The sequence below is a fragment of the Prunus mume genome, linkage group LG1 (assembly GCF_029339155.1).
Source record: "Prunus mume cultivar Tortuosa linkage group LG1, ASM2933915v1, whole genome shotgun sequence".
Classification (NCBI taxonomy): Eukaryota; Viridiplantae; Streptophyta; class Magnoliopsida; order Rosales; family Rosaceae; genus Prunus; species Prunus mume.
This window is the reverse complement of record NC_142698.1, coordinates 19938189-19960795: the sequence shown is the minus strand read 5'-3', so window position 1 is coordinate 19960795 and position 22607 is coordinate 19938189. Positions and strand designations below refer to the sequence as shown.

Below are 22607 nucleotides of genomic sequence, written 5' to 3'. Positions count from 1 at the left end.
GGAATGAGGAAGATGAGGAGGAGGAGGCGGCCGCCACTCCTTCCCCTTTCACATTGGAATTCTGCTATACTAATTGCCTACTATGTAACATTTCATATCGACCAACGAAGAAGGGATGATGTGCCTTATATGTACATGTCCGCTTCCATCTAACACGAGGACTTTTGGGAGCTCATTGGCTTCGGAGTCATAGGAACTCTGAAGTTAAGCGAGTTTGGGCTAGAGCAATCCCAGGATGGGTGACCCACTGGGAAGTTGCTCGTGAGTTTCCAAGAATAAAACCGTGAGTATTTATTTGTTTTATCTCATTTTTTCCTCTCTCATATTAGAAGTTCCCTCATTTTGCCCATCGAGAATGCCCTTATTTTCAAACTCTATAAACGCTCTCTCATCTAAACATATGTCATATCATCTATTATTTTTCTATCTTTCAATTCTTTTAAGGGTCACATTTAACATTCAAAAGTGATATAATAATATGAGCTAGCTGAGATTAGTTATTGCTTAACGTGGATTTTATAAGCACTATGTAGTTTCCTAAATAAATAACAAATTGAATTAGTATTAATTTTTAATACAATAAAGTGTTGTGTTCACTTCTTAATATGATTATGAAGTCTTATACACACATATGATTATCTATCATCAATTTGATAAGATTTAATGATGAAGTGAAATTTGTCAACAAGGTCTAGCCCAATGAGAAAAAGGGTATTGATTTTAGGTTCGAATCTCAATGACACATTATTTGCATGTGTGTGTGTGTGTGAGAAACCTCTTTCCCATTGTGATACTTGTATTAAAAATAATAATAATAATAATAATAAATAAATAAATAAAAGAGGGATGAAGTGAAATATTTTATGGGAAATTCTATATGAACCCCATTAATTGCTCTTTACACCCTATAATTTTTTACACCCACTAAATTTTAATAAAATTTCAAATTACTCATTATACCCTTTTTTTCCCTAAATTGCTCTCATGAACGCCATTTCCTAACTCACTGTGTAAACCCCATCTCATATCATACACCACCCATCGAAAACCCCATTTCCTTTTAGACACACCCCATCCGAAATCAAACCTCACCCTATCTGATATTAAGCCCCACCCCATCTTAAATTCCCTCCTATTGCAGACACACCCCATTGCACACCTCATCAGATTTACAACAACCTCCACCGCACACCCTATCTTTTTGCCATCGTAAAACCATCTCTGCTCACCACCTAACCCCCATCACTGCAAACCACCTCGCACAACCCAAAGCAACCCAACCCATCTCTGCTCATCACCAACCCATCTCTCGCAAACCCGCAAACCCAACCCATCTCTGTCAAGTTTTCACAAATCCTTCGAAGAGCCAAGGTTTGATGTCTATATTTACGTTTCTAAGTGTTGATTAAGCCTACATTTGATTTCATTTTCGAAAAGCCAAAGTCTGATTTTGATTTTGATTTCAACGTTGTGGGTGTATGGTTTGAACCTGGTTTTACTTAAATCGGATTCTAGTTTCGGTGGATTACCACCGAAATGGTTACATTGTTTCGATGGTAGTCCACAGAATTCGAACCTGAGTTGTACAAAAATTTATTTTACTTTCGGTGGGTTACCACTGACATTGTTACTTTTTTTCGGTGGTAATCTACCGAATCTGTTTCTATTTTTCAGGAGACTCCCACCGAATTTATTTCGGTTTTTCATTGGTACTCCACCGAATATGTGTTATTTTTTCAGTGATAGTCCACCGAATTTTTTTATTTTTTCAGTGATCATCTACCGAATAGGACAGCGTCCCATGGCCTCAACGAGGAGACAGAGAGCGGCTCCCCAAGATCACTTTGAGGATACCACAGAGGTTGAAGATGTAGCTGCTACTCAGGATAGTAATGTTTAGGTACATGCCGAGCCTACTGAGAGGTGGCATCTACATTTGTTGAGAGGTGGCATCTCGAAACGAACACCTTTCACATGCCTTTTGGTGAGATGACCATCACATTGGATGATGTGTCATCTATTTTAGGCATTCATGTATCTGGTGCAGTGGTTGCTCCTCTTGGAGATGATGACGACACAAATTTTGAATTGTTAGTTAAGTACTTAGGAGTGACTGATGAAAACTCCAATATTCCTCCTCCGTTTCTGAACCAACCAAAGTATTTCAATCCTCATTAGATTGCTTCCATTGATCCTAGCATTGTATATTGTCTTCATAGTTGAAACCAATATTTTGGCGAAATTATCGTTTTTTTGGGGCAGCGATATTTTAGCACATTTTCATGTATATCTCGTTAATTTATCCATAATTTCCTCGATAGTTTTGCCGATATTTTGATAACGATATTTTCGTCCATGGCAGCTGCAAATGGTCAATATATTGCGATATTATCGATAATATCGCGATCTGAACATTCAAAAATTAAAGAAAACTCACTTCACGCATGCAGGGGTTCAAACCCCTTCCCCATTCTAAGGTCTGCAGCCATTTAACCATCACGTCAGTCATCACTTTGTGATAATAAGTTATGGAATATGTATTTATAATACATGCGAGCTATTTCTCAAACTATAAATTAACATAATTACTTATTGTTTTATATTGTTAATCAGTTACTTAATTACTTAATATAATTTATTTCTTTTCTATTTAATAAATTTAATGTTATTGATTATTTTATTATTCATTATAAGTACTTACATTACTAAATTCCCCTTCAAATTATTGCTTAATTACTTAAATCTCTATAATTATTTTCTTTGTTTACTACTTAATTCTTCCTTTGATAAATTTATTTATGTTCTTAGTTAATTTTCAATCTTCACTATTATTTTTTAAGTATGGGAAAATGCCTAATTTTCATGAAAAGTCAAGTTGGTTTAATTATTTTTCAATTTTTGATAACTAATATATAAATTTATAAATAAACCCAATCCTAAACATGTATTTATAGAAAAACCCAAGCATTATTTAAACATAGAAATACACCCAAAATTAACTCCAAAGTCAACTTTTTGGGTGTGTTTATAAATGTATTTTGAGTGTGTGTAATGATGGGTTTTGGGTGTGTTTATATGTTTAAATAGTGCTTGGGTTTTTTTATAATTTAAGCCCCCATTTATAAAGTGTAAAATATTGTACTAAAAAATGATAAATAAATTACTATGAGGTGTTTAATTCTCTTCATTAATTACTCCATATTTTCTAAGTCACAGAGTTTGTCAGCTCGCAATATAATCAACTTAAATCACTCAAACCCACTATGCAATGCATTTCCTTCCAATTTTTTGTGTCAAAGTAATAGATGATTGACTAAATAAACTTTTTCTAAAGTTTCATTAAAAACTTCCATGCATTTATCACAATTTCTGTGGTTTTTATCCAATTTTTATCGATATCGATATTTTTTCGATATTTCCATCGATATTTCCGTGTTTTTGAACCACCGATATTTCCGAAACTATCGATATTTAAGACCTTGGTTGAAACATTCATTGCATCTCTATCTTTAATGGTGACCAAAATATCTATGGGTTTCACCAAACTCTTAGACATGTCCACCAATAAGGCATTCTCATATTCAGAAAGTCGCCCCACAAATGAATGACCTTGAAGATACTCGGAAATAGGATGTTTGTGTATTCCACAAACCACCTCCAACTTCCAATCATCCCCATCACCAATATTGACACTTTTTAACAAGAATAGGCATCCACATTTCTTGGTACCAGTGTCCTTAGCATATTTTTTCATATCACTATTTGCATCCGACCTTATATTAGTTGTCTCATTAGACTTGCAAGATTTATAGTTACCGTTCCTCTCACAAGCAAGTATTACACGAGATCTCCTCTTGCCATCACCTCCATAATCAGACCTTTTAATTACAATGACAATATTATTCATTTTTCCTTGTTCACGAGCCCATCTAAGTAATGCATCTCTACCATTGAATATCTACACATAAAACTCATATTATTTAAATATAAAATTTGAAAAATTAATGATACTAAAAAGGATTTCAAACAAATAATTATTGAAATCATTGTGAATTGATCACTATAGTCCATTACACATTCTGTTCCCACATTATTGCCTTCAGTAGGTGTCACCTTGTTTTTGTTCCTTCAATAGGAGTAAGATCAAAATAGCTTGGATTAAATTTGTGGTTGACAATAAGTTACTGAAAAATAAATAAATTTCGGTTGGATGCCATGAAACGCAGGTAAAAGTTCGGTAGTGAACCACAACTACGTTCCATCTTACGGTAGATCTCCACCGAATATTAAGTTCATGACCGGTCAAATCTAACCAAAAGTAACGCTTTGGTGGCATCCCACCGAATTTACTCGTCGTTCGACATCGATGTGAGCACAACCAGTGACCATTATGAAATACTAAACTTGCAAAACACCAAAAAATAAACTCGTACCTCATTCGAAGCCTCTCTAACTTCAATCTCATCATTCATGAATAAATACAAGATATTTTTTCACCAGTATAAACGTATAAATCTAGGGTTTAGGGTTTAGGAACATGATAGTTTGCAAAAAAAATCAAACTAGGGTTGTAGGAACATATGTGGGGTGTAGTGAGCAATTTTAATTTTAATTTTAATTTTTTTTGCCCTTAACAGTAATTGTGTACAAGGGTAAAATATATTATTCATATTTAAAATTAGTATATGGTATAAAGAGCAAATAATGGGGTGTCAATAAAATCACACATATTTTATAGCTCGAATATGAAGGTTTGTTTGGGAGTGATTCTTGTAAGATCATAATCACTTTTGGGGAGAAGCACCTTCCACGTGCTTCTCTATATAACCATTTAAGTGATTTTAAGTGATTATGGGGAGAATGACATAAAAAGTGATTCTCCATATAAGTAGAGGTGCTTATTCATAAAATCACTTAAAATCACTAAAGTGATTAAATAAATAAATATTTATTGATCTATCCAGAATCATTCTTAAATTGTGGACTTGATGATGTCACAATTATACTACACGTTACATAATATGGTTAGATTTTGCCCTTAACCCATTGGGTACTCGATGCAAAACCCAAACACCACACAAAGCGTAGGATGACTTTCTTTATCCATAGCAGACAAACATTTCTGTAGTTTTTATTTATTTATTTAATACGAATTTTGGTTCGTCTGTTTTTTTTTTTTTTCTTCCTCCAGGATTCGAACTTCTATCAACTATTCCCTAATCAAAGTTGAAGCCGAAGCCAAAGCGATGGAGGCTCATCTGAGACCTCTCTGCAGCCCAACAGCCATCTTATGCCCCAAGCCTCCAAATAGCAAACTACCACAGTTACTACAAAGGCCCACTTCGTATACTTCTCGTTTTTGGTACACTGTCTCTACAAAGCTTTCAAGCTATTGTCGATTTCCTCCTACTGGTGCGTTAGTTTGAGCTTTTCAATTTACGTACTTGTCTTGTGTTAGTCGGTTTTGCTTTCTCTGTGTTTCCATTTGGAGCTTTATGGTGGAACTTATGCGAGAGTATATTGCGTTTGTTCTATTTTTCTATTTTGTGAGTGTGAGAGATTATATGTGCCCACAGGAGCTTCATTGGTTTTATGTATTTTCATTACTTTCCTTGCTGGGTTTTCATTGGTTTATCCATATGATTATAATGGTTATTGTAGAAAATTCTGATTCTTCAAATTTTCAATTTCGGGTTGTTCAAGTTGTTTTACAGTTGATGTTTGATTTGACTCAGTTTTACTTGCGACACCGGAGAGTCAAGTAAGCACGGGGCCCAACACCGACACAAGAGAATGGGCAATGCAAGGTCTGTTTGGAGAATTTAAGTTTGATATTGAATTAGAGCATGCTTGAGCAATGAGAGTTAATCTCCTTTTCTCTTCGGTTGACAATGCCTAAATGCCCTGAACTCTCTCTGTGTGTGGGCACACTTGGTTTTGAGTATTGAAAATCAAGGAACGTTGTGTTTATTTGGCATACTTATTCTGTCTGCATATTTTGGAGCATGAATTTCGAACTTAAGTTGCAGTGTTGTCTTACCATTTAAGCAAGATGCTGTATATCATGCATATGCTGTTATTTATTTTCCTTTATACGCAAACTGTGGCTTGCAATCAGGAGTTTGGTGTAAGGACGTTACTACTTGCATCTACACATCAATCATACAATGTCATAATTTCATCTTATCTCTCACAGATTTTTATTTCTTAAGAAGAGATGTTGAAACCATGGCGGAACGTGTTAAAGAGATTAGAGATTCTGCCTGTCTGCAACAGTTAGAACAAGAAGTTGCAGATTTGGAGTTGAAAGCAGCTGATAGCTCCTTTTGGGATGACCGAGCTAAAGCTCAAGAGAACCTTTCGGCCCTGACTGATGTTAAAGACAGGATAAGATTGCTGAATGAGTTCAAATCACAGGTCAGTGCACAAATTTCGTTAAATTTCATTTAGAATATTGTTTTCGCAAAATATTATATATTTATTTTTTTTGGGGTGCCATGGCGTCATGCTTGTTTTTCAGGATAATTTGGTATGCTTGAAGTGTGATATGACGATAATTATTTATGAAGTGTTTTAATATGATGACATTTAGTGTGATATGACGATAATTATTTATGAAGTGTTTTAATATGATGACATTTTATAGTATTTTGGTGACATTTTAGTATTTTGTAATGCTCTCTTGCCAGACAGTACAACATCAGACTATCTAGTAGGAGATCATTACTAATTTACTCTACATATATTTACCCATTTGCAGATATTGAATATCAGAAAGTGACCTCCTCTTAAATTGCATTGTGGATAAAATACATTGGATGCAGGTTGAAGATGCAGAAACAATAGTCAAGCTAACTGAAGAGATGGACTCTGTAGATAATGGACTTCTTGAAGAGGCTGCCAGTATCATCAAGGAATTGAACAAGGGATTGGATCAGTTTGAGTTAACTCAACTTCTTTCTGGGCCTTATGACAAAGAAGGTGCTGTCATCTTTATTACAGCTGGTGCTGGAGGAACTGATGCACAGGTAATTAGAATAATAAAAAGCAAGAGCAACAAGTTCTTTGGGTTATATTACTTTAATGGAAATGTTACCTTCTGCGAGATGCATATATAGGTGGTGAGTTTACCATTTCGACCAAGAATATTGCATTGTTCATGAATGAAATTCTTTCAGAAATATAAAAGGCAGCTATCTGGTTCATAGTTGACCAGAAGTAGTTTACCCCAGTTTGTTACTACTGCCGAGAATACTGCATGGGGCTAGTTAAGATATTTTCAGTAATGACTGAATTGGCATCCACTATTCATTTCTTTGGCTGGACTTCTGCTTGGTCCTTTGATGGTGGTGGTAAAGTTAGAGGAAGTTCATTTTCATATGGTTACAGGCCATGTCCCCATGTTAATGTTTAGCCTTGATAGCGCCACACTAGTTCTGTTTCTATCAAAACCAAAATTTAACTCCCATAGGATCTTTCTTGTAGTCCTCTTTAGGGCTTTAATGAAATCTAAAGCGCCATTATGTGCTTTGTGGTTGTTTTTTTTAACTTCCAATTTACTAAGGGTTCCATTCTGTTAGCCGATTATTTTTTCTGAGTAGTCATCTGATTTTTATGTGAATATCCTGACCCTGAAGGACTTAACACATGAGAAGTATATAAGGTAAAAGTCTCAACACATTAGATATAGCCCAAAAATTGATGGATCAACCATGTGCGTATTTTTACGATCATGTGTTATTTATAAGTTATAACATGTCCAGGTTAGTTCACAAAACTTTTCTCAGTTATATGCTTATGTTTTTCTTGTAAACCTTTGATAATTCTCAGTGCAGGATTGGGCTGAAATGTTACTCAGGATGTATGTGAGGTGGGGAGAAAAGCAGAGATACAAGACACGAGTAGTTGAGAAGTCCCAAGGAGAGGAAGCTGGAATTAAGTCAGCGACAGTTGAAGTTGAAGGTCGTTATGCTTATGGGTATTTGTCTGGGGAGAAAGGAACACACCGCATTGTGAGGCAGTCCCCTTTTAATGCCAAAGGTCTTCGCCAGGTATCTATCTTGTAAACTATAAATTATTAAACATATAATGCAAGAGGTCTTTGCCAGGTGTATATTCACACACATACATTCGAGGGTGTGTGGGGTTTTAAGGGAGGGGGGTGGAGTTGCCGCATATATCCTATTGTATGTTCTAACTTGAAGTTACGTGCAGACAAGCTTCTCTGGTATTGACGTCATGCCTCTTCTACCTGAAGAGTCGTTGAAAGTTGATTTACCTGAGGAGGACCTGGAAATAAGTTTTTCAAGGGCAGGCGGGAAAGGAGGGCAGAATGTGAACAAAGTTGAAAGCGCTGTCCGGATTACTCACATCCCCACTGGTGTTACTGTTCGCTGCACAGGTTCCCTTAGCCCCATAGTTTGTTTTTAGTTTTCACCATTAACCATCCACTTGTTCAGTTATTAACTTTGTATTATAGTTCATCTGATTGAAAGCACAACCACATGACCTCTATTTCTTCTTTGACTACAATGCAGAAGAGAGATCCCAGCTTGCAAACAAAATAAAGGCTCTAAGCAGGTTGAAAGCGAAGCTGTTAGTGATAGCTGAGGAGCAAAGGGCATCAGAGATTAAGCAAATACGAGGAGATGTAGTGAAGGCAGAATGGGGCCAACAAATAAGAAATTATGTGTTCCATCCTTATAAACTGGTGAAGGATGTAAGGACAGGATATGAGACGTCGGATATCACTTGTGTAATGGATGGTGATTTAGAGCCTTACATTAAAGCTTACCTCAAACACAAATACAGTATGAAGGTGACTGCTGCAGGTGTAGTGTAGGTGTAGCTACTCCTACTCCTACTAGCTAATTATGAAAATTCAGCATATAAGATTTGGGTTGGCACATCACATGCTTTGAATTGTATTGTAAAATCTTGTGTTGGATCAGGAGGAGGTAGACAATGTGGTCTTGTAAATTTACCCACCATTTAAGAAATAGTTGCGTGCTTCTGAAAGCCCATTGAATTCAAAAGATATGTTGCACCTTTCTTTTACATTGGGTCTTTGTTGTGTGTGTTGGGGGTGGGGTGGTAAAATGAACAGTGTTGGACTACGAACAAACCACGAGAAATAAAATAAAAGATGTGTCGGGGACAAATCAAGCATGAATAACACTAAGAAGGAAAATCAAAATCATTACGGAACCAAAAGCATAAGAAAGCTTTCTTGTGAAGTATAAAGTAACAAAAAACAAAAAGATATCACTCAAACAAAATTTCAAAGCCTCTTCTCTGGGGTAAGTAACACCAACCATAAGCGCTCTAATATCATCAATTGCTGCAAATTAAAGATTCATGGTGATTGGAGCTGCGCTGTCCGTCATATTTATCTTGAGATGAATACTGAGGGGCGGCCCTGGGAGGGTGCAATTAGCGCCAACGCACAGGGCCCTCGATTTTTTTTAATATTATATATATTTATAATAATTGTATATATAGTATATCGTGCTAGACTTTTGCACAAGGGCGTGTCTTGTGAAGTTGGCTCCAGCGCTTGTCCATTTAACGAGCGCATATTATTCTTGTTGCATTATATTACATTATAACTAACTTTACCTAATTATTAATTAAATAAATAAACAAAAAGCCTTGAAATAAAAGGAAACATCGAAGCTAACCACAGGAGGCCTGGAAAAAAAAAAAAAAAAAAAGAAAAACTAACCAAAATCAGGAGGAGTATATATATCCCTCCATTTTGATGTTTTAGTGAAACAAACAACCACAGGAGGAGTTATATACTCCTTACGTATCGATTGTTCTTTAAAAAAATATATATATGTTTTCTACTCTAAGAAAAGTACTTTCTTCATTCAAAACAAAACAAACAAAACTTCATGGCTTCTTCTTTATCTTAAACTCTGATTTTCTGGTAAGTAATCATCATCATTCATCAATCTCTCTTTGGTTTTTTGTTTTTTTCAATCCTTTGACAATTTTTTTTATTCTTTCAATTTCAGGAATTTCAACACCGAAAAGAGAAAATTCTAATTCCTAAATTCATAAAGACCACTCAAAGTCAAATAGTCAAATTCAAATTTCAGGAATTTGTGTGCAACTACTCTTTAATTTGTGATTGCCAATTTTTTTTCCTATTAAACACAGATTGCTTATTGGAGCCAACAAGGGACCTTGTAGGAGCACAATGAGTTTATTTTTGTACCAAACATTTAATTTTATCAAATAGAAACATTTTATTTTTTTATGAATTTGATTTATGATTGTCATTACATATTTATTCATTGTGACTTTTAGTTATAAAAAAATTGTTTATGACACTAAGTTATGAGAAATTTTTATTTATTTATTTTCGTATTATATTATGTGAGGTCTCAATTTAAGTTTCGCAAAAGGCCCTCAAAATCTCAAGGACGGCTCTGCTGTTGCGAATGCCTTGGCATGCAAAGAGTGTTGATTTGGCCCATAGCATTCATACTTTTGATCTGCCTCTGACATTTCTTATTGACACCCTGACTGCTGATGAGAAAATTAAGAAAAAAAGAGAAAATATTGAAGCCCAACAAAAGAAGGCAATAAGAGAATCAACAGCCAGCAGTAGCAACATGGAAATAACCAGAAGCCAAACCAACAAAGCACCAAAAGTAGAAAGAAAGAAAAAATCAAGAAAAACATAGCCGCATGTATTGTTCTAATCGCTGACTTGGAATGATAATTTGATTATTAAGTTGGATACCTGGAGAAGATGAAGTATATAAAGAAAAAGTCGCATGTATTGTTCCAATACAGCAAGAAGAAAAAAATGTTAAAAAGGAAAAACTCATAACGTAGATTTAATAAAAGAGGAAATATATAAAGAAAGAAAAAGAAAGAAGAAACATATTGGGGATGAAAATAGCGTCGTCGAATTTTTCACGTGAACGTATGTGTTCTTTTTCCTTAGTTGTATAATTAAGTGTGTATTATCTAAACCAGGTTGTGTGTGTTATATTAATTAGTCATGTAAGAAGGGTATTAGAAGTTCAATCCGTTTAAAATAGTCAGCTAATTAAATAATATAAGTTGACATGAATTATTTACGCTTATTCATGGTATAATACAGTGTACCAAAATGACACAACATCATACATCACCCTTCTTCGTTCCAAAGACCAGGGGAGGGACCTACAAAGTCCTTCCCTTCCCCAAGAAGAGAGAGAATTTAGGCAGGAAGAAGGAAAGGACCCAAGGAACTTTTTCGCTCTCTCTCTCCCTCTCTTCTCTCTCTCTCTAACTCTATATTTGAATGAGGATGAAGTTACAGGAGGGAAAGGGGCTGCTTCCTCAGTAAGTTGTCGAAGGTAGGCGACTTAGCATCATCACGGGCTCTTCCCTCTTCACTTTATTAAATTATGATGTAATCAATCCCCCTCCCCCAGAAATCTCATACAGATACTTTGCCTTCCTTCCAGTCCCTCAGAATCAGCTTCTTCTTCTTTATTTACATTTCCAACACAACACAACACACACACACACACACACACACACACACACACTCTTACTCAACTCTTACATCATTCTCAGCCTCTGCTTGGATCACTTTCTGTGAGTGTGAGGTGAGTGCCTGAGCCTCCCTTCTTCAGCCATGGCTTTGGCCTTAGCCTTTCCCACATTGCTGTTTCTTTTCAATTTCTTTCTTATTTTTTTGGCTTTTCATTTATGTTTTAGTTACTCGTAAGTGTCCGTGAGATACAGAGAAAGTGAGAGTCTCTAAACAAATGCCTTTGTTTTTTTTTTTTTGGAATTTCAGTGAAATGATGTCGGCAGAAGCTACGGAACCAGTTGACATGGAGATGGACGGAACCCAACTATCTGCTGATCCTCTCCCATTCGCCAGAAGGTTGATTTTTATTTTTTCCTCTTTTTCTTTTCATTGTTTGGTTGGTGAGAAAAATGAAGGAAAAGGAGTAGGATGAGGAGAATGGATGCTTTCTTTATTCGTTAAGAAATCAAAATTTCATTCAATTCATATATAGATTGTGGTTGCCCTCAGTTTGCTTCTTGATTGTTTGGTTAATCAGGAAGGAAACCAAAAGAATGAGTTTTCTTTCAAAAGGAAGGGTTAATGAATTTATGAGTCCTGCATTTTTTATTTTCCTTCAATTTTAAAATTTATATATTTCTGATTGCTTACAGTTACCAGCTAGAAGCATTAGAGGCAGCAATTAAGCAGAACACAATAGTGTTCTTGGAGACTGGCTCTGGAAAGACTCTGATTGCCATCATGCTTCTCCGGAGCTATGCATATATGCTTCGCAAGCCTTCTCCATTCGTTGCCGTCTTCTTGGTTCCTCAAGTTGTCTTGGTTAAACAAGTATGCAATTTACAACTCTCTGTCCCTGTGTGTGTGTGTGTGTGTGTGTTGTGGGCACTCACACCTGATATTTATAAGTTAGATATTGTCATATTTATGCAAGTATTCTGCGAATTGTTGATATCGCTTTTGGTATTTTTCACTAAGAGCTGAACATTGAAAAATGTACTTGTTCTATGGTAGTTATTTTAGACTAAAGTAAAGAATCTCTACATTTCCTATTCCTGATATATCACGGATAATAGATTTTTGGGATCCTTAGATATATCTGAGAAAGGCTTAGAGCTAAGGTTCTACATTCCTCTTATTCTTGCTGTGTCTTACAATATTAGCAAGCTGAGGCTGTGAAAATGCACACTGACTTGAAAGTGGGAATGTATTGGGGAGACATGGGAGTTGACTTCTGGGAAGCTGATATGTGGAAGCAACAAATAGAAAAATATGAGGTGGGAGTTTTGACTTTTTCTTTCATACGTATATAACATATATTTGCAAATGTCTTATGTTATTTTATTTTAGAAGCTGCCATATTTACTCAGCTCATTTGGACATTTCATGTGATTTAGTTTTGAACATCATGTTTTTGGCTGCTTTGATTTGTTTCATATTTTTTGGTTTTCAAATTGTGTTATTTGATAACTGTTTGATGACCAAAAGCCATCTGATGTTTTCTAAAAGGAATATAGCAGTCAAAAAAATCTTTTAAAAGTGGCTTGAACATGTTTCTTAAATCTCTAAAATGCCTGATAAAAACCAGCCAATGACAGTTACTGTGAAGCAGTTGGTAAACCAGCTTCCCAAATTACCAAGGGACATGATCAGTGCTTCAAATTTTCAGTTTTTCCTCTGTCAAACGGGTGTTTAGTATTTTCGCGAATCAAGAGTAGAGAATTGTGTGATATTTGTTAACATATGCCAAACAATATGTTCTTTAACTTTTAGCTTTATAACTGTAGGTGCTTGTGATGACTCCTGCAATACTGCTTAGTAATTTGAGGCATAGCTTCTTCAAACTAAGCATGATAAAGGTTTTGATTCTCGATGAATGCCATCATGCGAGGGGTAACCACCCATATGCTTGCATAATGAAGGTGAGCTGTCTATCATTTATTTGTTAACTTTTTGTTCATTGCCAAAATATTTATAATATCGTCATGGAAACCTGCTTGAACATTGATTAGTTCTTAGTAATTTGTTCTGTGGCAATATGACGTCACACTAGCAATGCAAAAAACTAACTGAAAGTTAATGTTTCCTATTTGTGTTGATTCTTCTTCATGATATTGTTGCGTTTACAGTGCATGCTTTAATGCTTGAAAGATTTGGCTGATGTGCAGGACTTCTTTCATCGTCAACTACATTCTGATGCAGCTGAACTTCCAAGAATATTTGGAATGACTGCTTCCCCCATAAAGTCAAAAGGTATATTGCCTTGAAAGTATTTTATATAATTTATATCTACTATATTATTAAATGCTTATCCTTTTTATTCTGTTTTTCACGAATGTATATATTTTTGGATATAGGTGGAAAGTCAGAGTCATTCTATTGGAAAATAATTGATGAACTTGAGGCCCTGATGAATTCAAAGGTTGATTCTGTTCATTCGAGGAAAATCTCTCACGTTTCCCCTCCTATTTTCCTTCTTCCTCACCCCTTTTTGGTTCTTCAAAGCTTTTAGTGACAATGGTAGACTAAAAAACTTTACATAGTATCAAGGTAAGAGATCCTAAATTTGGATTCATGCAATTGCAACCTCCTAATATATGTATAATTATGGGACCCTGTGGTAGTGGAGAGAGGTCCATATGTTAGAGAAGTGCTAGAATGTGGAACAGTTAGCGCCCATTTCTAGAAGCTCAAGCAACAAAACTCGTTAGTGCTTATATGTTGACTTGAAAGGTAACATTACAGGGTCTATAATTGATAAACTGTTTTAGTTCTACCTTTGAATTACTGTGGCATTGATGCAGGGTAGCGGCTATAAGCGGCTGTCCAGCGACCCAAACATACCCAAAATACAGAGAATAGAAGGATAAAGCTGTAGAATTGAAGCTGGAACGAAGATAACTGAGTTCTAGGGCTAAATTCCCAAAGAAAACTCTTTAGACTAAAGTCTGAAATTGTATTGATGAAAAACTGAATGCAAATGTCTCTTATCAGCCTATTTATACTAGAATACACCAGCCTAGAATTCCTATTCCTAGTTTACTAAGGAAACCTAATTGATAAAGGAAATTAGAAACAAAACAAGAAACTTAAACCAAATCCTAATGAAGAGAGGAAAACAATTAATTTAATAATGTAAAATATCTAAAACTTAGCCCTTTTTGACTAGGATTGATGCTTCTGCATCAAGCATTGTATTAGGGTTACCAAATATAGTTGATACCTCAAAATAGAACTCTAAACTCTATTTCTCTGGTCCGATTAAAGATAAAAAAAAACCTTTTCTTTTGTTGATGTCTAGGATGTTTAAAAATATACTTATAGCCATCTGCCATGTCCAAGTTGAATCTATTTGTCGTCATGTTGCTGCCATGGCATTAAGCGTATGGTACTTTCCCTTTTGGTGCTAGGGAGTTGTATGCATATGTTTATTGAACAAAAACTTAATCTAATATTGGTTTCTTCATCTCTCATTTTATGTGATTTCCAAAGGGAAAGTCCTTGGAACCTTTTTACGTTTGTTTGGATGTGCCTAGAGCACATGAATGTTCTGAACCATCTATTTGTTAGAAAATGTTGTATTTATTTAGTCATTTTACCATGGTTCGTTGTAGACATTTTTCTTGTTCCTTCTTCAGCTTTCTTCATACATAAATTTTTACTTTTCATAGCTGAATTGCTTTACAGTAGTCTCTTCTTCATTGTTTGTGGCTTTAATCTATCATTTCTTTAACATGTTTAAGATCACTAACCCTTTTCTTTCCTCCGCTTTTTGTTGATGGTTCAAGGTGTATACATGTGTTAGTGAATCTGTGCTAGCTGAGTTTATACCACATTCGACTCCAAAGTTTAAATATTACAGGCACAAGGAGATTCCATATGCCTTGTATGCACATATAACAAACCAGTTGAAGAATTTGAAAGAAAAGGTGTGTATTTTTAATGCAATACTAGAATTGTTTTTTCCTAGTATGATGCATGTAAAAAAGGGAAATGCATAGAGGTAGAGGATCATCTGGCGATTTCTTAGCACTGAGAAATAGCTTTTTTGGGGCTCAAATTTTGTGCAAACCTCTGTGATTCAAAACTTGAAGGAATATTCGTGCTGTAGTTTCTTCTTTTCTTTCGCTTGAAGGTTAAGGAGTGTAATGTTCGTGTCTTTGTGATTGTTTTTTAACGGCATATATTCTTCTTTAATCCTATATTCTTACTTTTTAATTTGCAAAGCGCTAGAATGTTTCTCTGATAGTGTTGACAATTGTTTTACTGCTTTCCAGCATGAACTGTCGCTAAAAAGTTTGGATCTCAGTCAATCTACATCGGAATCCATAAGCAGAAAGATGATGAAGTTTTTTTCAGCTTTAACTTTTTGTTTGGATGAACTTGGTGTTTGGCTGGCTTCAAAGGTATTAATTATTATCCTTGGCTTTTCTTTTGCTGTCCTTGGAAATGGATAACAGAAATAATTGGATTTGCATTTGAGAAACAGGCTGCTTGGTCCTTTTCACACAAAGAAACTGACTTGTTTTCATGGGAGAAACTGGATGTGTTGGGTGATCAAATTGTTAGAAATTTTAGCTTCGAAGCCTACCAAGCATTTGCATCTTTTCTACCATCTGGTATGTCTATTTAAGCTCATTTAAGTACTTTTGTGATTTTGATTTGTCATTACTGCTTACATTGTTTCCTTCTTTCCTTCTTTCCTTTTCCTTTACACCTTTCCTTTAGATCCAAAGTGGACTATTGCTGATGATGTTACATACAATTTGGATAAGGGGTTTCTAACTTCCAAAGTTGCCTGTCTCATCCAATTGCTTCTCGAATACAGGTTGACATGGCCTGATTGACTTTTTATGTTTGTGAATAAATGTAGAATGGTTTGGAATTTTTTCAGATCTAGATGTGTTCCTCATTTGGAATGTACTTCTCAATTTTTTTTTTCTTTGGGTAAATCAATTGCCACACTCTCAGATTTACTCACACACACATGTATATATAATGTTTAATTATAAAGTTACATTTGCCCTCATTTGAACTTTAGATGTACTGAATTTCTTAGGGGATTGAAGGATTTGAGATGTATAATATTTGTGGAGAGGGTCATAACAGCTGTCGTCATTGAATCTCTATTGGGTAACTTTCTTCCTAAACACAATGACTGGAAGACAAAGTATATTGCGGGAAACAACAGTGGGATGCAATCCCAAACCAGAAAAAAGCAGAACGAGATTGTTGAAGAATTTCGTAATGGCATGGTATGCTTACTTTTGTCCTTTCAGAATCACAGTATCATGTCTCTTACCAATTGCCATGTTTGATCTTGCAAATGTATATGTTTCAGGTAAACATCATTGTTGCAACATCGATTCTTGAAGAAGGTTTAGATGTTCAAAGCTGCAATTTGGTGATTAGATTTGATCCTTCTTCCACTGTTTGTAGTTTCATACAGTCTAGAGGTCGTGCAAGGATGCAAAACTCTGATTATGTATTAATGGTGAAAAGGTAATTGTTCTATTTGTATAATTTCATTTCCCATACGACCTCTCATATTTGTATGGGGCATGGATTTGAAAAGTCTCCTGAAATTAATGTCTTCCCTAACTTTTCTCTTGGTGGCGTTGTTGCGGCTTATGAAACTTGACAAGCTTGTCCAAGGAATTTCAGATTTTACTCTCTTATTTTGTGTACTTTGTCTAATCTTTTTGTTTTCTTCAGTGGTGATCGGAATACACATTCTCGACTACAAAATTATCTTGCAAGCGGAGATATAATGAGAAAAGAGTCCTTACTCCATTCTTCTCTTCCCTGCACATCTCTGGAAATCGATTTGCAGGATGATGACTTTTATCGTGTTGAAAGTACTGGAGCAAGCTTGACCCTTGGTTCCTCTATTCAGTTGATGTACTTCTATTGCTCACGGCTCCCTTCTGATGGGTTAGTTTAGTGGAACTGTGGAACACTCTATACTTTAATGCTGCTAAATATTCCATTCATGAATTTTTTTCATATGATTTTTTAATTTCTTACACTCTTTTTCAGATATTTTAAACCTGCTCCAAGGTGGGATAAGGAGACCTGCACTCTGCGTCTTCCCAAGAGTTGTCCAATACCTGATGTTCATGTAGAAGGAAATGTTAAAATTCTGAAGCAGATTGCATGCTTTGAAGCTTGTAAGCAACTTCACCAAATGGGTGCTTTAACAGATAATCTTGTTCCCGATATTGTTGAGGAAGAAGGCACACAGGAGCTTGGTAACCTCTCTAACCTTTATCTGCCTATGCTTTGATTGTGTCTTAGACGTGTAACATTATTAGTTTGAAACACTCGCTGTTGCGTAAATTTATTTTTCTTCCATTTTTGTTGTGTGCAGGGTGTGAGCCTTATGATGATGTACAATCCAGTTATGTCCCAGTCGAACTGGTCAAGCCTTTTTGCTCAAATGATGCTAGTATGTTGTATCATTGTTACTTAATTGAGTTGAATCAGAATTTTGGATATGATATTCCAGTTCATGATATTGTACTTGGTATGAGGAGTGAGCTTGATTGCGATAATGCAAATATGCATTTTGACTTAGAAGTTGGCAGGGGTACTTTAACTATGAACTTTAAATATGTTGGAGAGATTCATCTTAGTTCAGAGCAGGTAATGTTTTGTTTTTTCGTTACTTTTTTAGTATTATAAGATGCATAAGATAAATTAATGTGTTACCCTGTTTGTATGATTTTATTTGGTAGGTACTTCTTTGCAGAAAGTTCCAAATCACAATTTTCCGAATTCTAATGGATCACAATTTGAATAAGTTGGAAGAAGTTTTAGATGGACTTTGTTTGGGAGGAAATATTGGGGTTGATTATCTTTTGCTCCCAGGAACCAAAGTACCTCAGAGACCTCTGATAATTGATTGGAAATGCATTACATCTGTTTTGTTTCCATGTGAAGAATATTCTAGGGATCATGTAGATTGTTCTCTACCGAATTGGATATATACCAAAAGCGGCGTCGTTTGTACTTGCATGATCCAGAATTCCTTGGTCTGTACTCCTCATAATGGTACCTTATATTGCATCACTAGTTTGTTGGGCGAGTTGAATGGAAACTCACTTCTTAGTCTTAGGGATGGCAGAGCCCTTACCTACAAGAAGTACTATGAAGAACGGTCTGTGTTTTTTTTCCCGTATCCCTTGTGTTTGCATGTTATTAATGAGCCTGTGTTTCCAAAAAGAAAAGAACTTAATGAAGTATGCAAAAAGAAAAGAACTTCATCAACTTTGAGTGTGTTTTATATAATAACCTAGCCATTTGTGAGTAACTCTAGTATTTTTCCCTTATTGCAGGCATAAGATTAACTTGTGTTTTGATCAACAGTTGTTGCTGAAAGGGATACATGTTTTCCAGGTACAAAATTATCTTCAGAGGTGCAGACAACAGACAGAAAAAGGTACGATATTCTTACATATTTTATGTTAGATTCTCATGTAGATAAGAATGCCAAGTGTTTTGTAATACTAATTAGTCTTGTCTGTTATGTTTAGTTGTCCCCTCTGCTATTTTATCATTAGATTTAGGGGAAAAGGGAATGCATATGTTAGTTATTGCTTTGAAGGTTGTAATTGTTTTCTTTTTTTTTTATTCATTGTGTGAGTAATACAAATTTAAGGTTTGTCTTTTATTTTATTTTATCACTTATTCAACTGAAAGTCAGTGGATTTTGAATTACTACAATCAGTGAAGTTTTTTGGATATCTTTAACAATGCATTTTGATTCTGTAAAGAGCACAAAATTCTTGCAATGTGACATGACATTTCAGTTATTAAACCAGAAGGCCATTTATGTGGCCCTGCATGGGCTTTTCATAAGAATGAGGCAAAAGTTTGAAAATTGCTCAATGGTATCACTTAGGGCAATTTATTGTGTTTTGGATCCAGTTCTTGTTTCTCATGCTTAATTATTGTTATAATAAAGTTAATGTGTTTTTTCGTTGCAGAATCGAGTCATACATCTGTTGAGTTGCCGCCGGAACTTTGCTCTATAATTATGTCACCCATATCAGTCAGCAGTTTATATTCATTCTCATTTATTCCATCAATTATGCATCACTTGGAGGCTTTACTTCTTGCTGTCAACTTGAAAAAAATTGTTTTGGATAATTGCATGCAAAATATTATTATTCCAACGACTAAGGTAAATATACTACATTTTAAATAGTATTATGATACTCCTTTTTTTTTTTAATAAAACATTTCTGAATCGAGAAGGCACTTTTCTATGCACACAACTCATTAAATGGGGTTACTTATGACGAGTCTTCCCTTGTCTTTTCTTTTACTTCTGCCTTTGTGTTTTCCTGTTATAAGACAAATTGATTATTGTTAGTGGTTCTACGAGTATAATGGAGCAAGGTTTGAGTAAAACATCTGAATAATAGATAATTTATCAGTAAACATGTTGTAGTCTTTGTATCATTAGGGTCTTGGTATTTTGTCACTTGAATATGGAAGCTATATCAGTAAACAGTAAACATGTTGTAGTCTTTGTTTCTTAAACTTCTTATCCAGAAATTTTTGATTATTTTATTGATACGCATATGTAGGTCTTGGAAGCTATTACAACAAAAAAGTGCCAAGAGAAGTTCCATTTGGAATCCCTAGAGGCTCTTGGAGATTCATTTCTAAAATATGCTGCTAGTCATCAGCTCTTTAAAACCTATCAAACTAATCATGAAGGCCTTCTCAGTGTAAAGAAGGACAAGATAGTTTCTAATGCTGCCCTTTGCAAGCTTGGATGTGAACGCAAACTTCCGGTAACATTTATTTATTCTATTTCTGTTTGTGTTCTCAATTTTGTTACCCTCATTAGTTGTGCTCATAAAACTGTTATCAGGATGCTGTAAGAACTTTTTTCACAGCTTCCTGACAACGAATTCATTTCCGCTTATAGGTTTTGTTGATTTTTAAATTAATCATTTTCTGTATTTATGATTCGTTTGCCATTTTTTCATATTGTAGGGCTTTATACGTAACGAGTCTTTTGATCCAAAAAAGTGGATTATACCAGGAGATTATTCTGAAAGTCATTTACTAACTGAGGAGTTGCTTTCTAATGAAAGAAAAATTTACTTCAGGGAAAGAAGGAAGGTAAAAAGCAAGAGTGTTGCTGATGTTGTTGAGGCACTAATTGGTGCATTTCTTAGCACTGGTGGTGAAATAGCTGCCATGTATTTCATGAATTGGGTTGGTATAAAGGTTGATTCTGTCCATATACCGTATGATAGGCACTTCCAAGTGCAACCAGAGAAGCTTGTTAATGTCAGACGTGTAGAGTCCCTATTAAATTACTCATTCCGTGATCCTTCTCTTCTAGTGGAAGCACTAACCCATGGTTCATACATGCTTCCTGAGATTCCAGGATGTTATCAGGTACATACAATGATGATGAAATTCATTCCATGCGTATCATGTATGCCAACTTGCTCGTATGTGATATGCTAACACATTAACGGTGCTTCTTTGCTTAAATTGATTTGATTTCTATTCACATTCTCTTTTCCCTCTCCATCCCTCCTTCCATCTCTCTCTCTTTCACTGACATGCATGAAAATACAAAATGTACTTTATTCCATTTCAATCTTTTGGGATTCCATCCGTTTGATGCGCCATATTTTAGATTATGGAAATTTGATGCCCTACGCAGCAGTTTTTTGTGCTCATCCATGCTTAAACATTTTTTAAGAGTCCATGATGCTCTTAAATCATAGGCCAAACATGACTATCTCATGATCTGTGATCTTTCAACGTATTATCTGTTCTTCTCAGAAGTATATTCTTTGTTGTGCAGCGGTTGGAATTTCTTGGGGATGCAGTGTTGGATCATCTAATTACTATTTATTTGTACAATAAATATCCTGGGATGTCACCTGGAGTTTTAACTGATATGAGGTCTGCTTCTGTGAACAATGATTGTTATGCTCGTTCTGCTATAAAGGCTGGATTGCACAAGCACATCCTGCATGCTTCACACAAACTCCACAAGGATATAGTTTATACAATTGAAAACTTTGAGCAGTTATCAAGCGAATCAACTTTTGGATGGGAATCTGAGACATCCTTCCCCAAGGTTTGTCATTAATACTTACTATACCCTCAATATGTTTCTCTGCTGCCCATACTATGTAATTTTATAAGAATAATCTAAGTGACAAATGTCAACAATTAATCCCCCTAGAAACAGGTACATGGAGATGTATGGGGTTTTCATTAGATTTTTCCGTTGATGTTTGTAACAGGTACTTGGAGATGTTATCGAGTCTTTAGCAGGGGCAATTTTTGTTGATTCCGGATATGATAAGAAGATTGTCTTTCAAAGTATAAGTCCTCTCATACAGCCTTTGGTTACTCCCGAAACGATGAGGCTCCATCCTGTAAGAGAGTTGAATGAACATTGCCAAAAAATGCATTATAATTTGAAGAAACCCGTCAAGTCTTTCCAAAATAATGTGGCTACCATTACAATAGAGGTCGAAGCTAATGGGTTCACATACAAGCATTCATCAACGGCTTCTGACAAGAAGACAGCACTCAAATTAGCTTGCAAGGAAGTTTTGAGGTCCTTGAAAGAAAGTATTTAGGTTAGGATGTTCTCTAGTGTACATTACTTGCATAAACATAGCTTGCAAGAAAGTATTAGGAGGAATATTTTGTTTAACAGTATATTATGATGAGATATGAGGGATATGGCAGCTACCACTCTTATGGTTAACTTAACTGAGGGTCGGGGGGTGTGCTGTTCTGTGTTTTTTCGGTTTTGTTCCTCCCTGTTAGTTTGGGAGGGTTTGGTGCTTTTTTTTTCTCTCTGTGTTGTTTTTGTTTCTTCGGTGGTGGTTGCCTTATCCATCTCCGCGTTCTTTTGCTTATTAAAGTTCGTTTCTTCTCAGAAAAAAAAAACAGTATATTAGGATGAGAAGCAGGTGTATGTAAGTTGTTGACATTTCTTATTCTCAGCCTTAATTAAGAACTTTTGGCCAACATAGATATTTGCATTTATTAATTATTTTCTGAAGTTGTCTGC

The 22607-nt window shown here is 35.3% G+C and overlaps 2 protein-coding genes across 3 annotated transcripts; both read left to right on the top strand.

The window, feature by feature from the left end:
- The first annotated feature begins 5138 nt into the window (after positions 1 to 5138).
- HCF109 (high chlorophyll fluorescent 109) lies at positions 5139 to 9035 on the top strand. The gene is made up of 7 exons (XM_008220251.2): positions 5139 to 5412; positions 5736 to 5807; positions 6197 to 6417; positions 6825 to 7028; positions 7836 to 8051; positions 8215 to 8401; positions 8538 to 9035. The coding sequence occupies exons 1-7, from the start codon at positions 5247 to 5249 to the stop codon at positions 8840 to 8842; spliced, it is 1371 nt and encodes a 456-aa protein (XP_008218473.2). The 5' UTR covers positions 5139 to 5246; the 3' UTR covers positions 8843 to 9035.
- Positions 9036 to 11198: 2163 nt separating this feature from the next.
- On the top strand, positions 11199 to 22483 carry DCL2 (dicer-like 2). 2 transcript variants are annotated; one of them, XM_008220250.3, is made up of 23 exons: positions 11199 to 11357; positions 11807 to 11896; positions 12193 to 12370; positions 12703 to 12816; positions 13327 to 13461; positions 13708 to 13792; positions 13897 to 13961; positions 15328 to 15468; positions 15817 to 15945; positions 16029 to 16158; positions 16268 to 16367; positions 16599 to 16794; positions 16881 to 17041; positions 17255 to 17473; positions 17579 to 17790; positions 17910 to 18184; positions 18277 to 18698; positions 18877 to 18980; positions 19528 to 19724; positions 20134 to 20343; positions 20549 to 20959; positions 21378 to 21656; positions 21826 to 22483. In XM_008220250.3, the coding sequence occupies exons 2-23, from the start codon at positions 11811 to 11813 to the stop codon at positions 22165 to 22167; spliced, it is 4191 nt and encodes a 1396-aa protein (XP_008218472.2). In that variant the 5' UTR covers positions 11199 to 11357; positions 11807 to 11810; the 3' UTR covers positions 22168 to 22483. The 2 variants fall into 2 exon arrangements, with proteins under 2 accessions (XP_008218472.2, XP_088902990.1); XM_089046864.1 differs by lacking the exon at positions 11199 to 11357 and adding an exon at positions 11454 to 11612.
- The last annotated feature ends 124 nt before the right edge of the window (positions 22484 to 22607 follow it).

Coding starts and splice junctions, on each gene's coding strand:
- DCL2 (XM_008220250.3), top strand. CDS start 11,811: ATGATGTCGGCAGAAGCTACGGAACCAGTTGACATGGAGATGGACGGA. Junction 12,817..13,326: donor AACAAATAGAAAAATATGAG/GTGGGAGTTTTG, acceptor TTATAACTGTAG/GTGCTTGTGATGACTCCTGC. Junction 16,159..16,267: donor TGCATCTTTTCTACCATCTG/GTATGTCTATTT, acceptor CCTTTCCTTTAG/ATCCAAAGTGGACTATTGCT.
- HCF109 (XM_008220251.2), top strand. CDS start 5,247: ATGGAGGCTCATCTGAGACCTCTCTGCAGCCCAACAGCCATCTTATGC. Junction 5,413..5,735: donor TTGTCGATTTCCTCCTACTG/GTGCGTTAGTTT, acceptor GATTTGACTCAG/TTTTACTTGCGACACCGGAG. Junction 5,808..6,196: donor AAGAGAATGGGCAATGCAAG/GTCTGTTTGGAG, acceptor TATCTCTCACAG/ATTTTTATTTCTTAAGAAGA.